Source organism: Echinops telfairi, unplaced genomic scaffold, assembly GCF_000313985.2.
Source record: "Echinops telfairi isolate 266 unplaced genomic scaffold, ASM31398v2 ScPeMD7_31;HRSCAF=116, whole genome shotgun sequence".
Classification (NCBI taxonomy): domain Eukaryota; kingdom Metazoa; phylum Chordata; class Mammalia; order Afrosoricida; family Tenrecidae; genus Echinops; species Echinops telfairi.
In genome coordinates, this window is record NW_022103928.1 from 55,216,709 (window position 1) to 55,233,053 (window position 16,345).

At 37.1% G+C, this 16,345-nt stretch overlaps 1 protein-coding gene across 3 annotated transcripts in view; it reads left to right on the forward strand.

Annotated features, from left to right (window-relative positions):
• The first annotated feature begins 3,557 nt into the window (after window positions 1-3,557).
• The window catches only part of ARHGAP12 (Rho GTPase activating protein 12), a 114,647-nt gene continuing 101,859 nt past the window's right edge, over window positions 3,558-16,345 (forward strand). For all 3 annotated transcript variants that reach the window (XM_004702278.2, XM_004702279.2, XM_004702281.2), the window contains exons 1-2: window positions 3,558-3,602; window positions 5,214-5,968. In XM_004702278.2, the coding sequence (XP_004702335.1) occupies window positions 5,291-5,968 (678 nt within the window). In that variant the 5' untranslated portion in view covers window positions 3,558-3,602; window positions 5,214-5,290. The remainder of the gene's footprint in view (window positions 3,603-5,213; window positions 5,969-16,345) is intronic.

Below are 16,345 nucleotides of genomic sequence, written 5' to 3' on the forward strand. Positions count from 1 at the left end.
GTCCTAATAGGAATTACTTGATAAGACACTCGATGTAATCCTGTGTGCCCTGGGCAGTATGGTCACCTTACATATAGTCCTTTTGTAAAGACTTTGGCTTTGCTCTGATTGAAATGGTTAGATTTTGAGCCATAACAAGTCATAACAGAATTGCTGTTAGGTGCTGTTGCGTTGGTTGCCACGTACAGTGACCCATGTACAAGAGAACAAAGACACACTGTGCAGCCCTTTGCCACCCTCACGATTGTTGTCATGTTTGAGTTCATTAGTGCAGCCAGGATGCCAATCCAGCTTGTTGAGGGCCTTCTTTTTCGCGGCCTTCTACTTTGTGGAGCATGGTTTTCTTCTTCGGAGACTGGTTTCTGCTGATAAACATACCCACAAGTATGTCCTTGCTTCTAAGGAGCATTTTGGTTGTACTTCTTCCTAGACAGATTTGTTTGTTCTTTCGGTAGTCCCTGGTAGTTTCAATATTCTTTACCAACACCACAATTCAAATACATCCATTCTTCTTGAGTCTTCCTTATTCATTGTCTGTCTGTCACATGCATATGAGAAGATTGAAAGTTCTGTGGCCTGGGTCAGGCGCACTTTTGTCCTCAAACTGACATCCCTGCTTTTTATCACTTCCGAGTGGTCTTGGGGAGATTTACTCAGTGTAATATGTCATTTGATCTCTTGACTGCTATTTCTATGAGCATTGTGGGCCCAAGCAAGATAAAATCCCTGACCACTTCAATCTTTTCTCTGTTTATCATGATGTTATGCATTGGTCCATTTGTGAGGAATTTTGCTTTCTTTTCATTAAATTGTAATCCACATGGATGGCTGTAATTCTTCATTTTGAAATAACATGATTCTTTAAAGTTAATGGCTTAAAAAAATAACAAGATTATTTAATTTTGCCCAAGAGTTTGGATTGGCTAGGTGGTTCCACTGCCAACTGTCCTGACTCATGTCAGGGCAAGGATGGAAGCATACTGGCTCTCAGCATACTGGCTCAGCATCTTCCCAATGTAGTAGGACTGTTTCTAGCAGAAAGAGTACACAAACACTTCTCACATCCCTGCTTGGTTCATATTTCATATGGCCCAAACCTCTGTCACTTTGCCAAAATTAAAGATATAAAAAAATAGTCGACCTCTTGATAAAAGTAACACCACAGAACTTAAGACATTATTTTGAGAATCTACTACAAGTGGGGAAAAGGCGTTCTGGTTAGGTACATGCTGCTAACTAAAAGGTGGCTTATTCTAACCCATCCAGTGGCTCGGAGGGATATGTCAATTTGCTTCTGTAAAGATGATAGCCAAGAAAATCTTCTGGACTGACAACAGCAACAAGTGGGATTTTATAGTAAAGACGGAGTGGGTCTTATTTTAAAAACACGTCTTCAGCTATTGTTTTAACAAGAGCCCATAGCAAGCCAAGGATGATAGGGGGAGGACCCATTAAGAGACTTGACCAAATTAAGGTAGAGAGATGATGAGGGCTTGTGCCAGGATAATTGTACTGGTGGTGGAAAGTGATCAGATTTTGTGTTTTAAAGGTAGATTAGACAGGTTATGGTTTAGATTGGCTTAAAGGGTGTGAGAGGAAAGAATGGAAGTATGGTTGATTTACTTGTTTTTCCCTCAACATTTGGAATGTTGGAATTTTTATTTACCGTGATGGTAAAAATCATGAGTAAGCAGATTAGTAGGATGGGAGTCAGGTACAGAGAGAAATTTGATTTTGAATGTAGTAAGTTTTAGACACCTGAATCCATTTGGTTAATGTGCCATTACTCACGGCCATTGAGTTGACTCCAACTCATAGTGACCACCCTAGATAGGGCTTCCAAGGCTTTGTAAATCTTTTATTTATTTATTTATTTGTTTGTTTTTTAACATTTTATTAGGGGCTCATACAACTGTTATCCCAATCCATACACACATCAATTGTGTAAAGCACATTTGTACATCGTTTCTCAAAACATTTTCTCTCCACTCAAACCCCCGACATTAGGTCCTCATTTTCCCCCTCCCTCCCCGCTCCCCCCTCCCTCATGAGCCCTTGATAGTTTATAAATGGGTATTTTGTTATATCTTGCCCTGTCCGACGTCTCCCTTCACCCACTTTTCGGTTGTCTGTCCCCCAGGGAGGAGGTCACACACAGTTCCATGTAATCGGTTCCCTCTTTCCTACCCATTCTCCCTTTACCCTCCCTGTTTTGCCACTCACTCCACTGGTCCTATAGGGCTCATCTGCCCTGGATTCCCTGGATTTTCAGTTCCTATCTGTACCAGTGTATCTCCTCTGGTCTAGCCAGACTTGCAAGGTCGAATTCAAGTCATGGTAGTGGGAGCGGGGAGGAAACATTTAGGAACTAGAGGAAAGTTGTACTTCTCATCATTGCTACATCACACCCTGACTGGCTCATCTCCTCCCCGAGACCCCTCTGCAAGGGGATCTCCAGTGGCCTACTAATGGGCTTTGGATCTCCACTCCGCACTCCCGCCATCATTCACTATGGTAAGATTTTTTGTTCTGATGATGCCTTACACCTGATCCCTTTGACACCTCGTGGTTGCATAGGCTGGTGTGCTTCTTCCATGTGGGCTTTGTTGCTTCTGAGCTTGATGGCCACTTGATTACCTTCAAGCCTTTAAGACCCCAGACGCTATACTTTTTGATAGCCGGGCACCATCAGCTTTCTTCACCACATTTGCTTATGCACCCATTTGTCTTCAGTGATCCAGGCTTTGTAAATCTTTATGAGAGTACACAGCTTCATCTTTCTCCCTCAGAGTAGCTGTTGGGTTTGAAGGAAAGAACCTTGGTGTTAGCCTTATAACACTGAACCTGACATTGCCACCAGGGCTCCTTTAGCCTCCCTACACTTGATGAATCACCATCCCTTTTTCAGTTTTTATGATAGTGACTTTTGAAGAGCTCAGGCCTGTTGTCTAATAGCATATCTTGCATTTTGATCTTTTAAATAGTTGGTTTAATGCTAAGCATATCTTTTTACAAAATTACACCATAGGTGACTACAGAGGTAACACTGTTCCCTTTTAATTGCATTACCTCAGAAGACACATTTCATGTTGTCCCACTATTAATGTTGCTAAGTTTGATTACTTGGTATCATCTGTGGCTGCCTGATCTCTCCACTGTAAAGATATAACGCCCTGTGTGAGATTAGTAAGTAAGTTTTGGGAAGTGTACAAAGGCCCTCAACAGTTTTTAAGATGCTTGCACTCATTATTTTTATCCACTCAGCCGCGTTGTTTTCCTTTTTCTCAAAACAAAAAAAGCCATGAAAGGACCAAAATGAAGCTGAAATGATGTAGACATGAAACAGGAGAGAGGACTGTGGTAAAGCACATCTAACTGGTGCTTAGTGTGTTTGCACGTTTGGCGGGTAGAGCCATGTACAATCATGGTGTATAAAATTGTACTATGTTCCTCTCAGCCATTACAAAAGAGTAAAGCTTAAAATAACATATGAGCAACACTGTATTCTTAGCCTTTTCTAAGCAATCCTGGTTAGTTAATGATCTTTTTCTTTCTTTCTAGGTTTAAATGTAGTGCCTGACCTTTATTTCTCCTCTTACAAGGTAAGTGTTTTGCATTTTTGAAATAATAATTTTAAAAATTTATTATTTGAATAGTTTGTTTAGACTAACTTTAATTACTGAAATTGTTTCAGGAATGTACTTGTTTACCACTTGGGCTTAAGAGGTTTAACATAGAAGGATATTATCTTCAATAGAATGATTGTTACTACACCAATGTGATGCTGTAACATTGTGCCCAGTACCTGAGTGCTGAGGAAAATTGGAAGGTTGTCATGGGACTTAAAGTGCACGTAATTTTAGTACATTTCAACATGAGTAATTATCTAGGTTTGCCTAAGTCATCTTTGATTGGCTATAATTGCATTGAGGGGTGACTTAACTTACAAGAGTACCAAGATTCTGTGATCATTTTGAATTTTAAATGCTGTGTTGTTGAAGGCACTGAAATACTCTAGCATTGGTGTAGAAGTAAAAATGATTGCTGAACTTATCAAGCCATACTACTAGACGCATAGGAGTTCCTCACAAAGTATTGCGGTCCCTCTGAGGTAGAAGTCAGAGGGAAACCAAATAAAATACCAGTTTCTTTTCTTTTATTCTTTTTATGTTTTGCCTTGCTGCTCCTTTAAAACATTTATATTAGGAAACTTACTCCCCCTCTGCATGCGCCTCCCCCCCCACCCCCAAAATTGGGTAATTTGTTTTTTAAGCTCACTAATGTGCTTGTTCTTGTTGGAAGATAATGCTGGCCTATTGAAAGTGCACCTAGTTTTGAAGAGGATCTTAAATAAGGCACATAGTTAACCTGGCTTAGTGCCTGGCACTTCTACACGTATAATGCATGCTTAAAGACCTGTTGCTTGGTGAATTGATTTCACTCATGGAACACTCCTCCATGTGTTACAGAGTAGAACTGTACTTCCTATGTTTTTTTTTCTCCCCTCCATATAATTTTTATTTATTTATTATTTTTTTAAAACATTTTATTAGGGGCTCATACAACTCTTATCACAATCCATACACACATCAATTGTGTAAAGCGCATTTGTACTTCATTTTCAAAACATTTTCTCTCCACTTAAACCCCTGACATTAGGTCCTCATTTTTCCTATGGTTTTCTTAGCTGTAATTCTAAAAAAATGTTTTATAGGGAGCTCATGCAAATATAACAATCCATAATTCAATTAGGTCAAGCATAATAATACAGTTGCTACCACAGTCAGTTTCCAAACCTTAGCTGTAATCTTAATGGGAGCAAATTGCCAGTCCTTTCTGTAGTGGTACCGCTGGGTGAGTTTGAACTGCAAGTTAATATTAATGGATCTTTTAAAGAAACTGGTAAAGGAGATTTAAAGACATGAGAAGAAGCAGGGTTCTCCTTTTTAATGTTCAAGGACTATTAAAGTATATTTGTTCTAGTTACTGATTTTGGTTCTAAATGACTAAAACATTTAGATTATAGTTTTAATGAAAAGTGTTTTCAATGTAGGCCAGGACATCTGATATTACATACCTGTTTATTCTCTGGAGTTTGAGATTTGAAGGCAATATTGTCTAGGTGACTTGCATTGAATATTTGAGTTCTTACTACAAATCCAGATTACATGAATGCTTTTCTTCATTCTCTTTCTCCATTTAAATGAAAACAGCTATCGCAGTTCCAAAATCCACAAAGCCATAATGTGGCATATCGTCCTTTTTGAGAGGTGAATAGCATCGAATAAAAATGGCTGACAGAAGTGGGAAGATTGTTCCGGGCCAAGCATACATTGAAGTGGAATATGATTATGAATATGAAGCAAAGGACAGAAAGATCGTAATAAAACAGGGAGAACGGTACATCTTGGTGAAAAAGACAAATGATGACTGGTGGCAAGTCAAACCAGAAGAGAATTCCAAAACCTTTTACGTGCCAGCCCAGTACGTTAAGGAGGTCACCCGCAAAGCTCTCATGCCTCCTGTTAAACAGGCAGTTGGGCTGCCAAATCATTCCATGAAAATGATACAGAGTCTGCATCTTCAGAAATCAACAGAAAACGTGAACAAATTGCCTGAGCTTTCAAGTTTTGGCAAGTCATCCTCTTCGGTTCAAGGAACAGGGATTATTCGTGATGCCAACCAGAATTTTGGACCCAACTGTAGCCCAGGTCAGACTCTTGGCCTGAGCCTGGACCTGACCCATAACAATGGAAAATTTAACAGTGACTCACATTCTCCTAAGGTTCCCAGCCAGAATAGGACGCGCTTATTTGGTCACTTTCCATGTCCAGAGTTCTTGGACATAGAAAAAACTAGCTTCTCCCAGGAACAGTCCTGTGATTCAGCAGGAGAAAGCTCTGAAAGAATACATCAAGATTCGGAATCTGGTGATGAACTCAGCAGCAGCTCTACTGAACAGATACGGGTAAGATCACAGTAGAATGACGAAAGGCTTACGACACGTCATAGAAATATTATTTGAAAATTTTAATTAAAACCTTTGTAAGAGTTAAGCATTATTTATTTTGCTTTGTGGTTTCAGAATACATGGGTTTTAGCCTGATTTAAGGAGCTGGAAAATCTGTGAGATAACTGTGGAGCTCTTTATAGAACCCCAACTACTTTACAGAAAAGTTTTGCCCCCTCTATAAGGAGCCTAGATGACGTAGTGGTTACACATCGGGCTTTTAACCACAAGGTCACTAGTTCAAATCCACCAGCCAGCTCCTCGGGAGAAAGAAAGGGCTTTCTACTCCTGTAACGAGTTTCGAGACCCACAGGGGCAGTTCTACCCTGTCCTACAAGGTCGCTGTGAGTCAGAATTGACTCGATGGCAGTGAGTATATTGGTTATGCATATGATAGAATTTATTTAGTGATGTTTTGGTAGAAAACATCTTAGCTGGTTTTTGGTTGGGCACATTTTGATTGATTTTCAGTAAGTTTTTCAGGTAATAATGATAAGGTTACCATGAGTTAGAGTCAGCTCTGTGACAGCGTAGAACAAACAATGGGTCTGTGCAGGAAGATGTCGTTGGAATATTAATTGCTAGCTTTTGTTCCATGAAATTGTTATTTACTAAACTTGAATATTAAGAAAACATATTGACAAACTTTTACCTCCACTCATACTTTTTGTGCCCTAAGGGTTTTAAGTATCTGCATTTGATTATATTGAATATTGATGGCCTTTTGGATAATTGTAGGTTTATATTACATTTTGAAATTGGAAAGTGGGAGCCCTCCTACTTTATCTTTTTTCTTTTTCAAGATTGTTTTTGACTATTAGGGGCCTCTTAAAACACCATATAGGTTCAGAGCTTGACTTTTCCATTTCTGCAGAGAAAGTCTTAGGATTTGGGTAATGATAGCAGTAGAGATTTCTCTGGGTAGTACTGACATCTTAAGTCTTCTAGTTTAGGAACACAGACTGTCTTTCCATTTGTATGAGTCTTAATATCTTTTTAATTTTTAAATTTATTTTTGGGGTCTTAATATCTTTTATCAATGGTTTCTGTGTGTAAATCTTGCATACCCTGGTTAAGTATATTTCTAAATATATGTTATTCTTACTCTTTTAGATGCTATTGTAAAAAGAAATCTTAATTTACTTTTCAGATTGCTCATTGCTGGTGTATATAAACCCAGTTGATTTTTGTATGTTGTCATTGTACCATGCCATTCTGCTGATTTCATTTATTAGTTATTTATTAGAATTCTATCTAAGAGAATTCTTTGAGATTTTCTGAATGTAAGATTGTGTCATCTGCAAATAGAAAAGAATCTGTTCAAAGAACCAACTTTTGATTTTGTTGATCTTATTTTTTTCTATTTTCTATTTCATTTACATCTATTCTAATCTTTATTTCACTTTATTAATAGTTATTTCATTTTCTTTTGGTGGCTTTGGGCTTACTTTACTCTTTAGATTCTTCCAGCTGTAAACTTAGATTATTTCTAGTATATGTGAGACACTTGTTCTTTTTCAGTAAGGTATTTACGGGTACTGTATACATTTTCCTCTGAGTACTGCCTTTGCTGGATCTCCTAAGTGTGGGGATGCTGTGCTTTCATTTTCAGCCATCTCAGTATTTTTTAATTTCTCTCTTGATTTCTTATTTGACTCATTGGTTTGCTAATAATTTGATGCTTAATTCCCACATATTTAATTCCCTGTTTTGTTAATTTCTAGTTTCATCTCACTGTGGTTGGATAATATACTTTGTGTTATTTCAGTCTCTTAAAATTTGTTGTTATGTTTTGTGACTTAAGAGAATTGTTTTGAAACAGCCAAAGTGGGAGTATCAAGTAACTTAATTTTGAGAAAATAAAAGTGAAAAATAATATCAAACCAGAACTGGCACTTAGTTACTCAATATAGTAGTAGATTTTTCTGAAATTGAGTTTGTTATATGCATTGATAATTTCTTCCAATATTAAACATATGTGTTAATCCGAACTCTTCAGATAAAATAATAAAACAGCTATTAGTTTGTACTCTTCCCTTAATACGTAGTTCTAGTTCTTTAAACCATACCCTAATACGTAGCTGTATGGAGTGATGAATATTCTAGTTCCATACCATTTTCTTGACTGTCTTTGATATGAGCAAAAACTACTAATCGATAGAAAGAAATTGGACTTTTAATAATCTGTAAAACTGATCATCATCACGTAATAGGAAGTTAGTTGTAAAAAAAATCAGATTTTTTTCCTGTGATATCTTAATTAGTGAATTCCTTGAAAGTGGCAAAATCAGCAGTGGATTTTTTTTTTTTAATAACCAACCAAAACATGACTGTTTTGAGAGCCAAATTTAGGAAAAATTGTCAAGTTTTAAAACAATTTAACTTTCCTTTTTCTAATTTCCTCCCCTTTGTAATAATAGGGAAGCTCCATCTTTCTAATTCCTGCAGTAATCTTTTTATCAATGCTCAAGTGTATGATTTAGAAAAAATCTTATATTTAGAAAGTAACAGTTTCATTTGACTTGGAATTGGGAATTTCTCACACATATGTATTTATATATACATAACTATGTAATTTGTAGTATAGCAATAGAAAACATGGTTGAGAAGATGACATAATCTTAATGGAGTCATTAGGAAAAATGTGTACATTAAAACTGGTCTGTGTTTTCATCCTGTTTTCTATCTAGGCAAGAATTTGCTAATCTAGGTGACATATCAACAAAAACAACAGATGTGGAAACAGTTTTACATTTTTGTTTCAAAAAAAACCTCATCTGTATGCATAGAATAGCTTTAGCAATTGCTCTAGTAAATGCCAGACAGATGGCTTAGAATCAGAATGAATAAAGTAATTTTATCACAATGATTTTGAAACCTGGCATTGCATTACTCAAACTCAGAACTCTGAATCATGAATGTAGCTTGGCGTACACTCAAGAAAGGTGTAGCATTAGGCTTTAAAGCCATAGCAATTGATGTCACAGAGCCTCTCTCTCTACAAAAGGTATTTGACTTTTGAAACTTTTTTAGCCCACGGTTGAATCCTGCTGATTTGCCTGTTGTTCTGTCTCCGTGTTTAGTGGTGGAAGTTGCTACTGAGTCAGTTCCCACTTCATGCACACTAGAAACACTGCTGGGTCTTGTGCCGTCTTGCAGTAATAAACATTGGTCTCTGTGCGTTGGCCTGTTGTTGCCTTTCAAAAATATAAGGTGATACGGTATGAGAGTAAGTCAAAAAGTATTGCTACTGGGGGTTCCAGTCATGGCTACTCAGATTTCTTCCAAACAAAACGTGTTGATATATCTGCGATTATTGGATGGCTAGACACGTTTCCTCAGTACTTTCCTCTTGTTAGGTGCTGTCGAGTTGATTCCAACCCCCAGTGACCCGTGCACGGCAGACTGAACCACTGCCTGGTCCTGCACCTGCCTGGCATTGCTCTTGTGTCTTGTTAGGGTGTCCTGGGAAAAAAAAGTCCATTCAAAAAAAAGAGTGGCCAGAGGAGATGTGCTAGACCAGGTAAATGTAAAATAAGAGAGATCAGCTCAGAAGTTTTGGGCTACTTTTTTCCCCCCCGACTTCATAGGGTTAATCCTGATAGCTATTCTCAAAGCCCATCATAGAGGATTTATTAGGAAAATGTTTTAAGAAAATTATGTTGAGAAAAAGGCCAGGAAGGTTGTGCCAAGGAATTTTTTCCCTTCACGACTATGCAACTGTTTATTTTTCGTAGCAATGGCTCTTCTAGAGAATTTATTAGAAACTCTTATCCTATTCACCCTGCTGCCATGATTGTGCCCCGTCAGACTGCTTTTAATATAAGTTGAGTCTCTTCATGATACTAAAACTGCATCTTTCGGTGTGATGTAGATTGAAAAGCACAAAATTCTTTGAGGAAGGGTTGTGTATAGCTCCGCATGAGGATACTTTGAGAAACAACAGCTTCACATTTTGATATTTCAAATAAAGATGCCTGTAATTTTGTAGCGATATATTTTGACTTACCTTTGTAAAACTGACTGTTGGGTCTAAGTTGTCCTAGTTTCACAAAGCTGTAAGCTTTCGTTTCCTGTCATTCAATTCTGTGGAATCAGAAGGAAATATACCCTTGTAGGAATCTAAATTTTCTAAGTATTTGAAGTATTATTTTGGAAGGATGCTGTATAATTTATATTCATCTAATTTGGGGGAACTTGGTATAATCAAATGTAGCTTAAAATGTGAGAGGTATTTTCTGTAGGAGTTAGGGAATATTTTTAATAAATTAATGCATCATTAAAATTTTAGATTTTGAGAGCCATATGGTTAACTGTAGCAAGTATTCAGCTGTGCCATGGTAGCATGAAAACAGCCTTAGAAAATATGGAAATCAGCATGACTGTTCCAGGAAAACTGAAAGTCATCAGCTCAGATTTGAATCATAGTTTGTCCCTGTGGGGAATCAAAAGGATCTCAAAAGAGGAAATAGATGTAAACATGCATTAATAATCAACATGGACTATATGAAATCTGAATCTAGGAAAACTGTGAATTGTCAAAAATGAAATGGCGAGCTGAAGATTGATATCCTAGGCATTACTGAAGTGAAATGGACTTTAATTATATGGTTTACCTGGCCAGGAATGACAAATTCACAAGTGGTGCCCTTTTTGTTCATCAAAAAGAACTTTTCAAGGGCTATCTTGAAGTAAAGTGCCAAATGGGATAGGAAATATCAATAAGCCTACAAGGAAGTCTAGTTAATACAACTATTATTCAGATTTATGCCTCAACCACCAAACCTAGTGATGGAAGAAGTTGAAGAGTTCTACCAACTTCTTCAAGCTGAATTAAAACACACATCTTCATTACTAATGGCTGGTGATGGGAATATCAAAGTTGGAAAGAAAGGAAGGCTCAGTAGTTGGAAAATATGGTCTTAGTGTCTTAATCCTTACAGCATAACTGTCTTCAAGCCCCATGTTTGTGTACTTTATTTTCCTTTCTGACTGAGATATACATTGTAGATATATATCATATTTTGTGTATCAACATGATGGGAATTGAGATTCTTTCCAACTTTAGGAGTGTTTTCTGGTCACTTCTGATGGGGTGATGCCTGGCCCCAGAGTCTTATTTTTGGTATTCCTCTGGGACTTCATTGCTTTGCTCCCCTTGCTGCTCTGTTGTATGCCCTTAGTGTTTCATCCCAGGGTCAGATCAGGTACAATTCCAGCACTGTGTGTCCAGGGTTGTCCTCCATAGCTCTCTCCGTCAGTGAGGGACATAGTGTCTAGTGGTGGGGCTGGCCCTATGGTCCTCTCTGTGCATTAGCTGTGCTGAGCAGGAACATCGTCCTCAGGGCTTGGTGTTGTCAAGGTTTTATATGTATTTGGGGTACAGATGCTTGATTTCTGTAGTTTCACAAGTAGCTTGTGTTTCCATTTTTCTGTTATAATATTTTGTTTGTGCTTAGTCTATTTGATGACCAAAAGTATTTAATTTTTATGATACCCACTTTGTAATTTTGTCATGTTGTTCATGCTTTTGTTAGAATATTCAATAGTTGTTAAAAAGTAGTTTTGACAGCCTTAACCTCTACAGTTTCTTCAATAATTTATTTATTCTCCCAGTACCCTTCCCATTTGGGTCTTTAGTTCATTTTGAATTCGTTTTTGTGTGTTGTGTCAGGCATGGATTTTGTTTAATTTTTCTGCATGTGTAAGTCTAATTTTTCAAAACCATTTGCTGAAGAGAGTGTTCTTTCTCCACTGAATGGAGTTATGTAGCACCTTTGTCAAAAATCAGTTGATACTTGTGTGGCTATTGTTATTTTCAAGGGTATTAATAAATTAATTTAAATATCCCTAGTTTTCAGTTATATAAATATGGAGAAATACAAATATAGAAACGTTTTTAGGGGTCTTCAGTACCTGTTAAGAATGCAAAGGGGTCCTGTAATTTTAAAATTTGTTAATTGTTCTTTTAGTATTGAAAGGGAGGGTCTTCATTTACTCTTTCAGATGAAAGCGGTATTTGTTTGAAGCTTTGCAAGGTTGGTCTCTAGAATCTAATACCTTCATGAAATTGGTATAGAATTTTGGTGCTTGATGATGATGTTTTTGTTTTTGTTTTTTTGGTGAAACACTTAAAAATTGTTTAGATGTCTTTAAACCTGAGAGAGCTTTAGAAAGTTCATGGAAAAATGAAATAAAAAGATAGTGGAATTTTCCCAGAAACTTTTGTAGCCTCGTCATATAACCGAATAACTTTTTTTCAATTACCAAGGCAGCTGGCATATATGAAATATTTATTATTTTAATATTTGGTAAACATATACTCAGTGGTCTTTAAATACTAGACATAATTAAATTTAATCACCTGTATAAATGTAAACTATAGTTTTCAAGTATGATATTCTAGTATCATAAAATTAGTGGCCTTTTCAGAAATAGTTCATACTTACTTTGAAAATTATTATAGTCACATTTCCAACAAGAGTGTGAAAACGCAAGATTTTGAATTTTGTCTATATAACATAAAAATGAGAAGATGTGAAAGACATGCCACTAATAGAATGGTAGAAAAGAGAAAGGAAAGATTTCTTGTAGTCTTACAAATTTTTCTAATTTGTAAGGAGGCAGGCAAAAAGATTTAAAACAAAAACATAGTTGGCATTTTGGTCTAGCTAAAATTTCACATAAAATGGGTTTGTTTGGGGATTTTGTCTGTTGTATTGCGCTTCTTAAGGAGCCTGGGTGTCACAGTGGTTTAGTTGGCGCGCAGCTGCTAGCAAAAGGTTGGCTGTGGAACTCCTCAGCTGCTGCATGGGAGAGAGACTGGGGCCATTTGGTCATTTGCATCTACCCGCAGAGTTCTACTCAGTTCTTTTGGGTCAGAATAGACTCCACAGGAGTGAAGTCAGAGCCTCTTAGTGCCTTTTGAACACCTATTGGCCAGTGACATTTTCCCCTGTTTTTCAGCATGTAGATAGAGTATTACTGCTGTAGACAGTTCGCTTTATTTTTTTCTGATGTGTCCTTGCTTATTATATTTATATTATATTTGATGAGTAGCTCTTTGTCAATACTAACATTTTTATGGCAAACTGGTATCTTGATACAGTTGTGTGTTGTTGGTGGTAGTTTTTAAAGAATTTATGATGACAAGACCTGGTTTGAGTATTACTTTCCATACCTGTGTTGTAAGGTTTCCTAAGCTGCTTTTTATCTTCACAATTTCCAGCAAGGACTTATTGAACATTTCTTGAAGGAATAAGTGGATGAAAGAACATAAAAGGCCACTAGTGAAATCAAAAGGCTTGGGTGCTTAGGAGTTAGGACTTCTCAGGTCTCCTTCCTAATTAATGTATACGTGCTCAAACAGGAATACCATTTTATTTGCAAGCACAAGTCCTTTTCTTGTTTTTCCAGTTTAGTCTGTAATGTACTCCAAATAACATTTGAATTTTGATATGATTGCCTTTCTATAACTTACAACTGTTCAATTTAAGAATGTAATAAATAATTTAACAGAGGTCCTCAAACTATGGCCACATGCGGCCCGCCAAGGACATTTATCCGGCCCACCAGGTGTTTTTGCCCCATTTTGTTTTTTACTTCAAAATAAGATATGTGCAGTGTGCATAGGAATTTGTTCATAGTTTTTTTTTTTTAAACTATGGTCCGGCCCTCCAACGGGTCTGAGGGACAGTGAACTGGCCCCCTGTTTAAAAAGTTTGAGGACCCCTGATTTAGAATTTTAAAAAATGTTTAACCTGTTAACATGAAGGGGTGGGTAGCAAATTATGAAAGAGGCAAAATACACAGTTTCTAGCATCAGGTTATGGGTTCAGAGTTCATTACTGTTTAATGGTCTATTCCTAGACAGGTAGCAAGGAACTCACTTTCCTTATCTGTGTTATTGGGAATAATAGTAGATATTATTTATGTACATGAATGTACTTATGACATAAAAGTACTATATGACATAAGTATATCATATAGGAATTTCCCCCCAGTGGTTTGATATTACACGATAGCATTTTAAAAAGCTTTTTATTATTAGGTGCCATCGGGTCGAACAACAGAATGAAACACCACCCGGTCCTGCACCACCCTCCCACTTACTCCTGTGTGAACTCATTGTTGCACCCACTGTGTCATGCCATCTCATTGAGGGTCTTCCACTTTTTCGCTGCTCCACCACTTTATCAAGCGTGGTGTCTTTCTCTAGAGACTGGTCTCTCCTGATAACATGTCAAAAGTACATGAAACAAAGTCTTATCATCCTTGCATCTAAGGAGCATTCTGGCTGTACTTCTTCCAAGACAGATTTGTTTGTTCTTTTGAAAGTTCATGGTACTTTAATATTCTTCACAAGCAACATAGTTCAAGTGCATCAATTTTCTTCAGCCTGCCTTATTTAATATCCAACATTTACATGCATATGAGGCAATTGAAAATGGATTACAAGTATCTACATATGACCTCCTTCCTGGGGGACAGACAGTGGAGAAATTGGTAAAGAGAGAAGTCGGATGATGTAAGATATGACAAAATAATAATAATTTATAAATTATCAAGGGTTTGTGGGGGAGGGAGGAGGAGAGAAGGGGAGGGGGAAAATGAGCTGATACCAAAGGCTCAAGTAGAAAGCAAATGTTTTGAGAATGATGAGGGAAACGAATGTACTAAAGTGCTTGACACAGTGGATGGATGTATGGATTGTGATAAGTATTGTACAAGCCACCAATAAAATGATTAAAGAAAAAAGAAAACACCATGGTTTGGCTCAGGAGTAGCTTAATCCTCAAATTTCCTTGCTTTTCAGCACTTTAAAGTGGTCTTGTGCAGCAGATTTACCCAATGCAATGCACCCTTTTTGATCTCTTGACTGCTGCTTCCGTGAGCATCCAGTGTGGATCCATGAAATCTTGATAACTTCAGTCTTTGTTTATTATGATGTTACCCGTTGGTTCAAATTGTGGCGAATTTGGTCTTTACATTGAGTTGCAATTCATATTGAAGGCTACAATCCTTGATCTTCATCAGGAAGTGCTTCAGTCCTCACTTTCATCAAGCAAGGTTGTGCCATTAGATATCAAAGGTTGTTAATAAGCCTGCCTTTCTCCAACCCTGATACCATGTTTGTCTTCATATAATCCAGTTTCCCTGATAATTTGCTTATCATACTGATTGAATAAATATGGTGAGAGGCTCCAACCCTGACACACATTATGTCTGATTTTAAGCCATGCAGTATTCCCTTGTTCTGTTCATAGTACTGCCTCTTAATCCAGGTACAGGTTCCACTGGAGCACAATGAAGTGTTCTAAAATTCCTCTTCTCAAGACTGTCCTTAGTTTTCTGTGATCCACACAGTTGAATACTTCTGCATAGTCAGTGAAACACAAGTAAACATGTCTGGTATTTTTTGCTATCAGTCAATAGCCATCTGACAACAGCCATGATAATCTTGTTCATGTCCTTTTCTGAATCTAGCAGCTCTTTGTCAATGTACTGCTGCAACCATTTTTGGATAATCTTCAGCAAAATATTACTTGTATGTGGTATCAGTGATATTGTTTTATAATTTGAGAATTCTGTTGGGTCACCTTTCTTTGGAATGGGTACATACGTGGATCTCTTCTAGTTGATTGGCCAGGTAGTTGTCTTCCAAATTTCCTAGCATAAACAAACAAGTGTATCCAATGCTTTATCAGCTTGTTGAAACACTTTGATTGGTATTTCAGCAATTCCTGGAGTCTAGGTGTTGGCTAATGGTTTCAGTACAACTTAGACTTCTTCCTTCAGTATCTTTTTTTGTTTTTAATCATTTTATTGGGGGCTCATATAGTTGTTATCACAGTCCATCCATCCATTGTGAAAAGCACTTTTGTACATTAGTTGACATCATCATTCTCAAAACATTTGATTTCTACTTGAGCCCAGTATCTTTAGTTCTTGCTCATATGCTAACCCTTGAAGTGGTGAAATGTTGACTAACTAACTCCTTTTGGCACATTGCATTTGTATTCTTATTATTGTCTTTTGATACTTCCTGCATCATTCAATATTTTTCCCTCTGCAACTCAAGGCTTGTTTTTTTTTTCCCCTGTGTCTTATTATTGTCTTTTGATACTTCCTGCATCATTCAATATTTTTCCCTCTGCAACTCAAGGCGTGGTTTTTTTTTCCCCTGTGAGTTCTGTTTAGACATTGAAATAGATATTAGATCCTAGAGAGGTAAATAGAGAACATTAATTAAGACAATTCACATAACATTAGTAATGAGGAGATCTAAGAGGATTCAATACCTAGTGATGCAGGTTTATGGTAAGCAGTTTTATC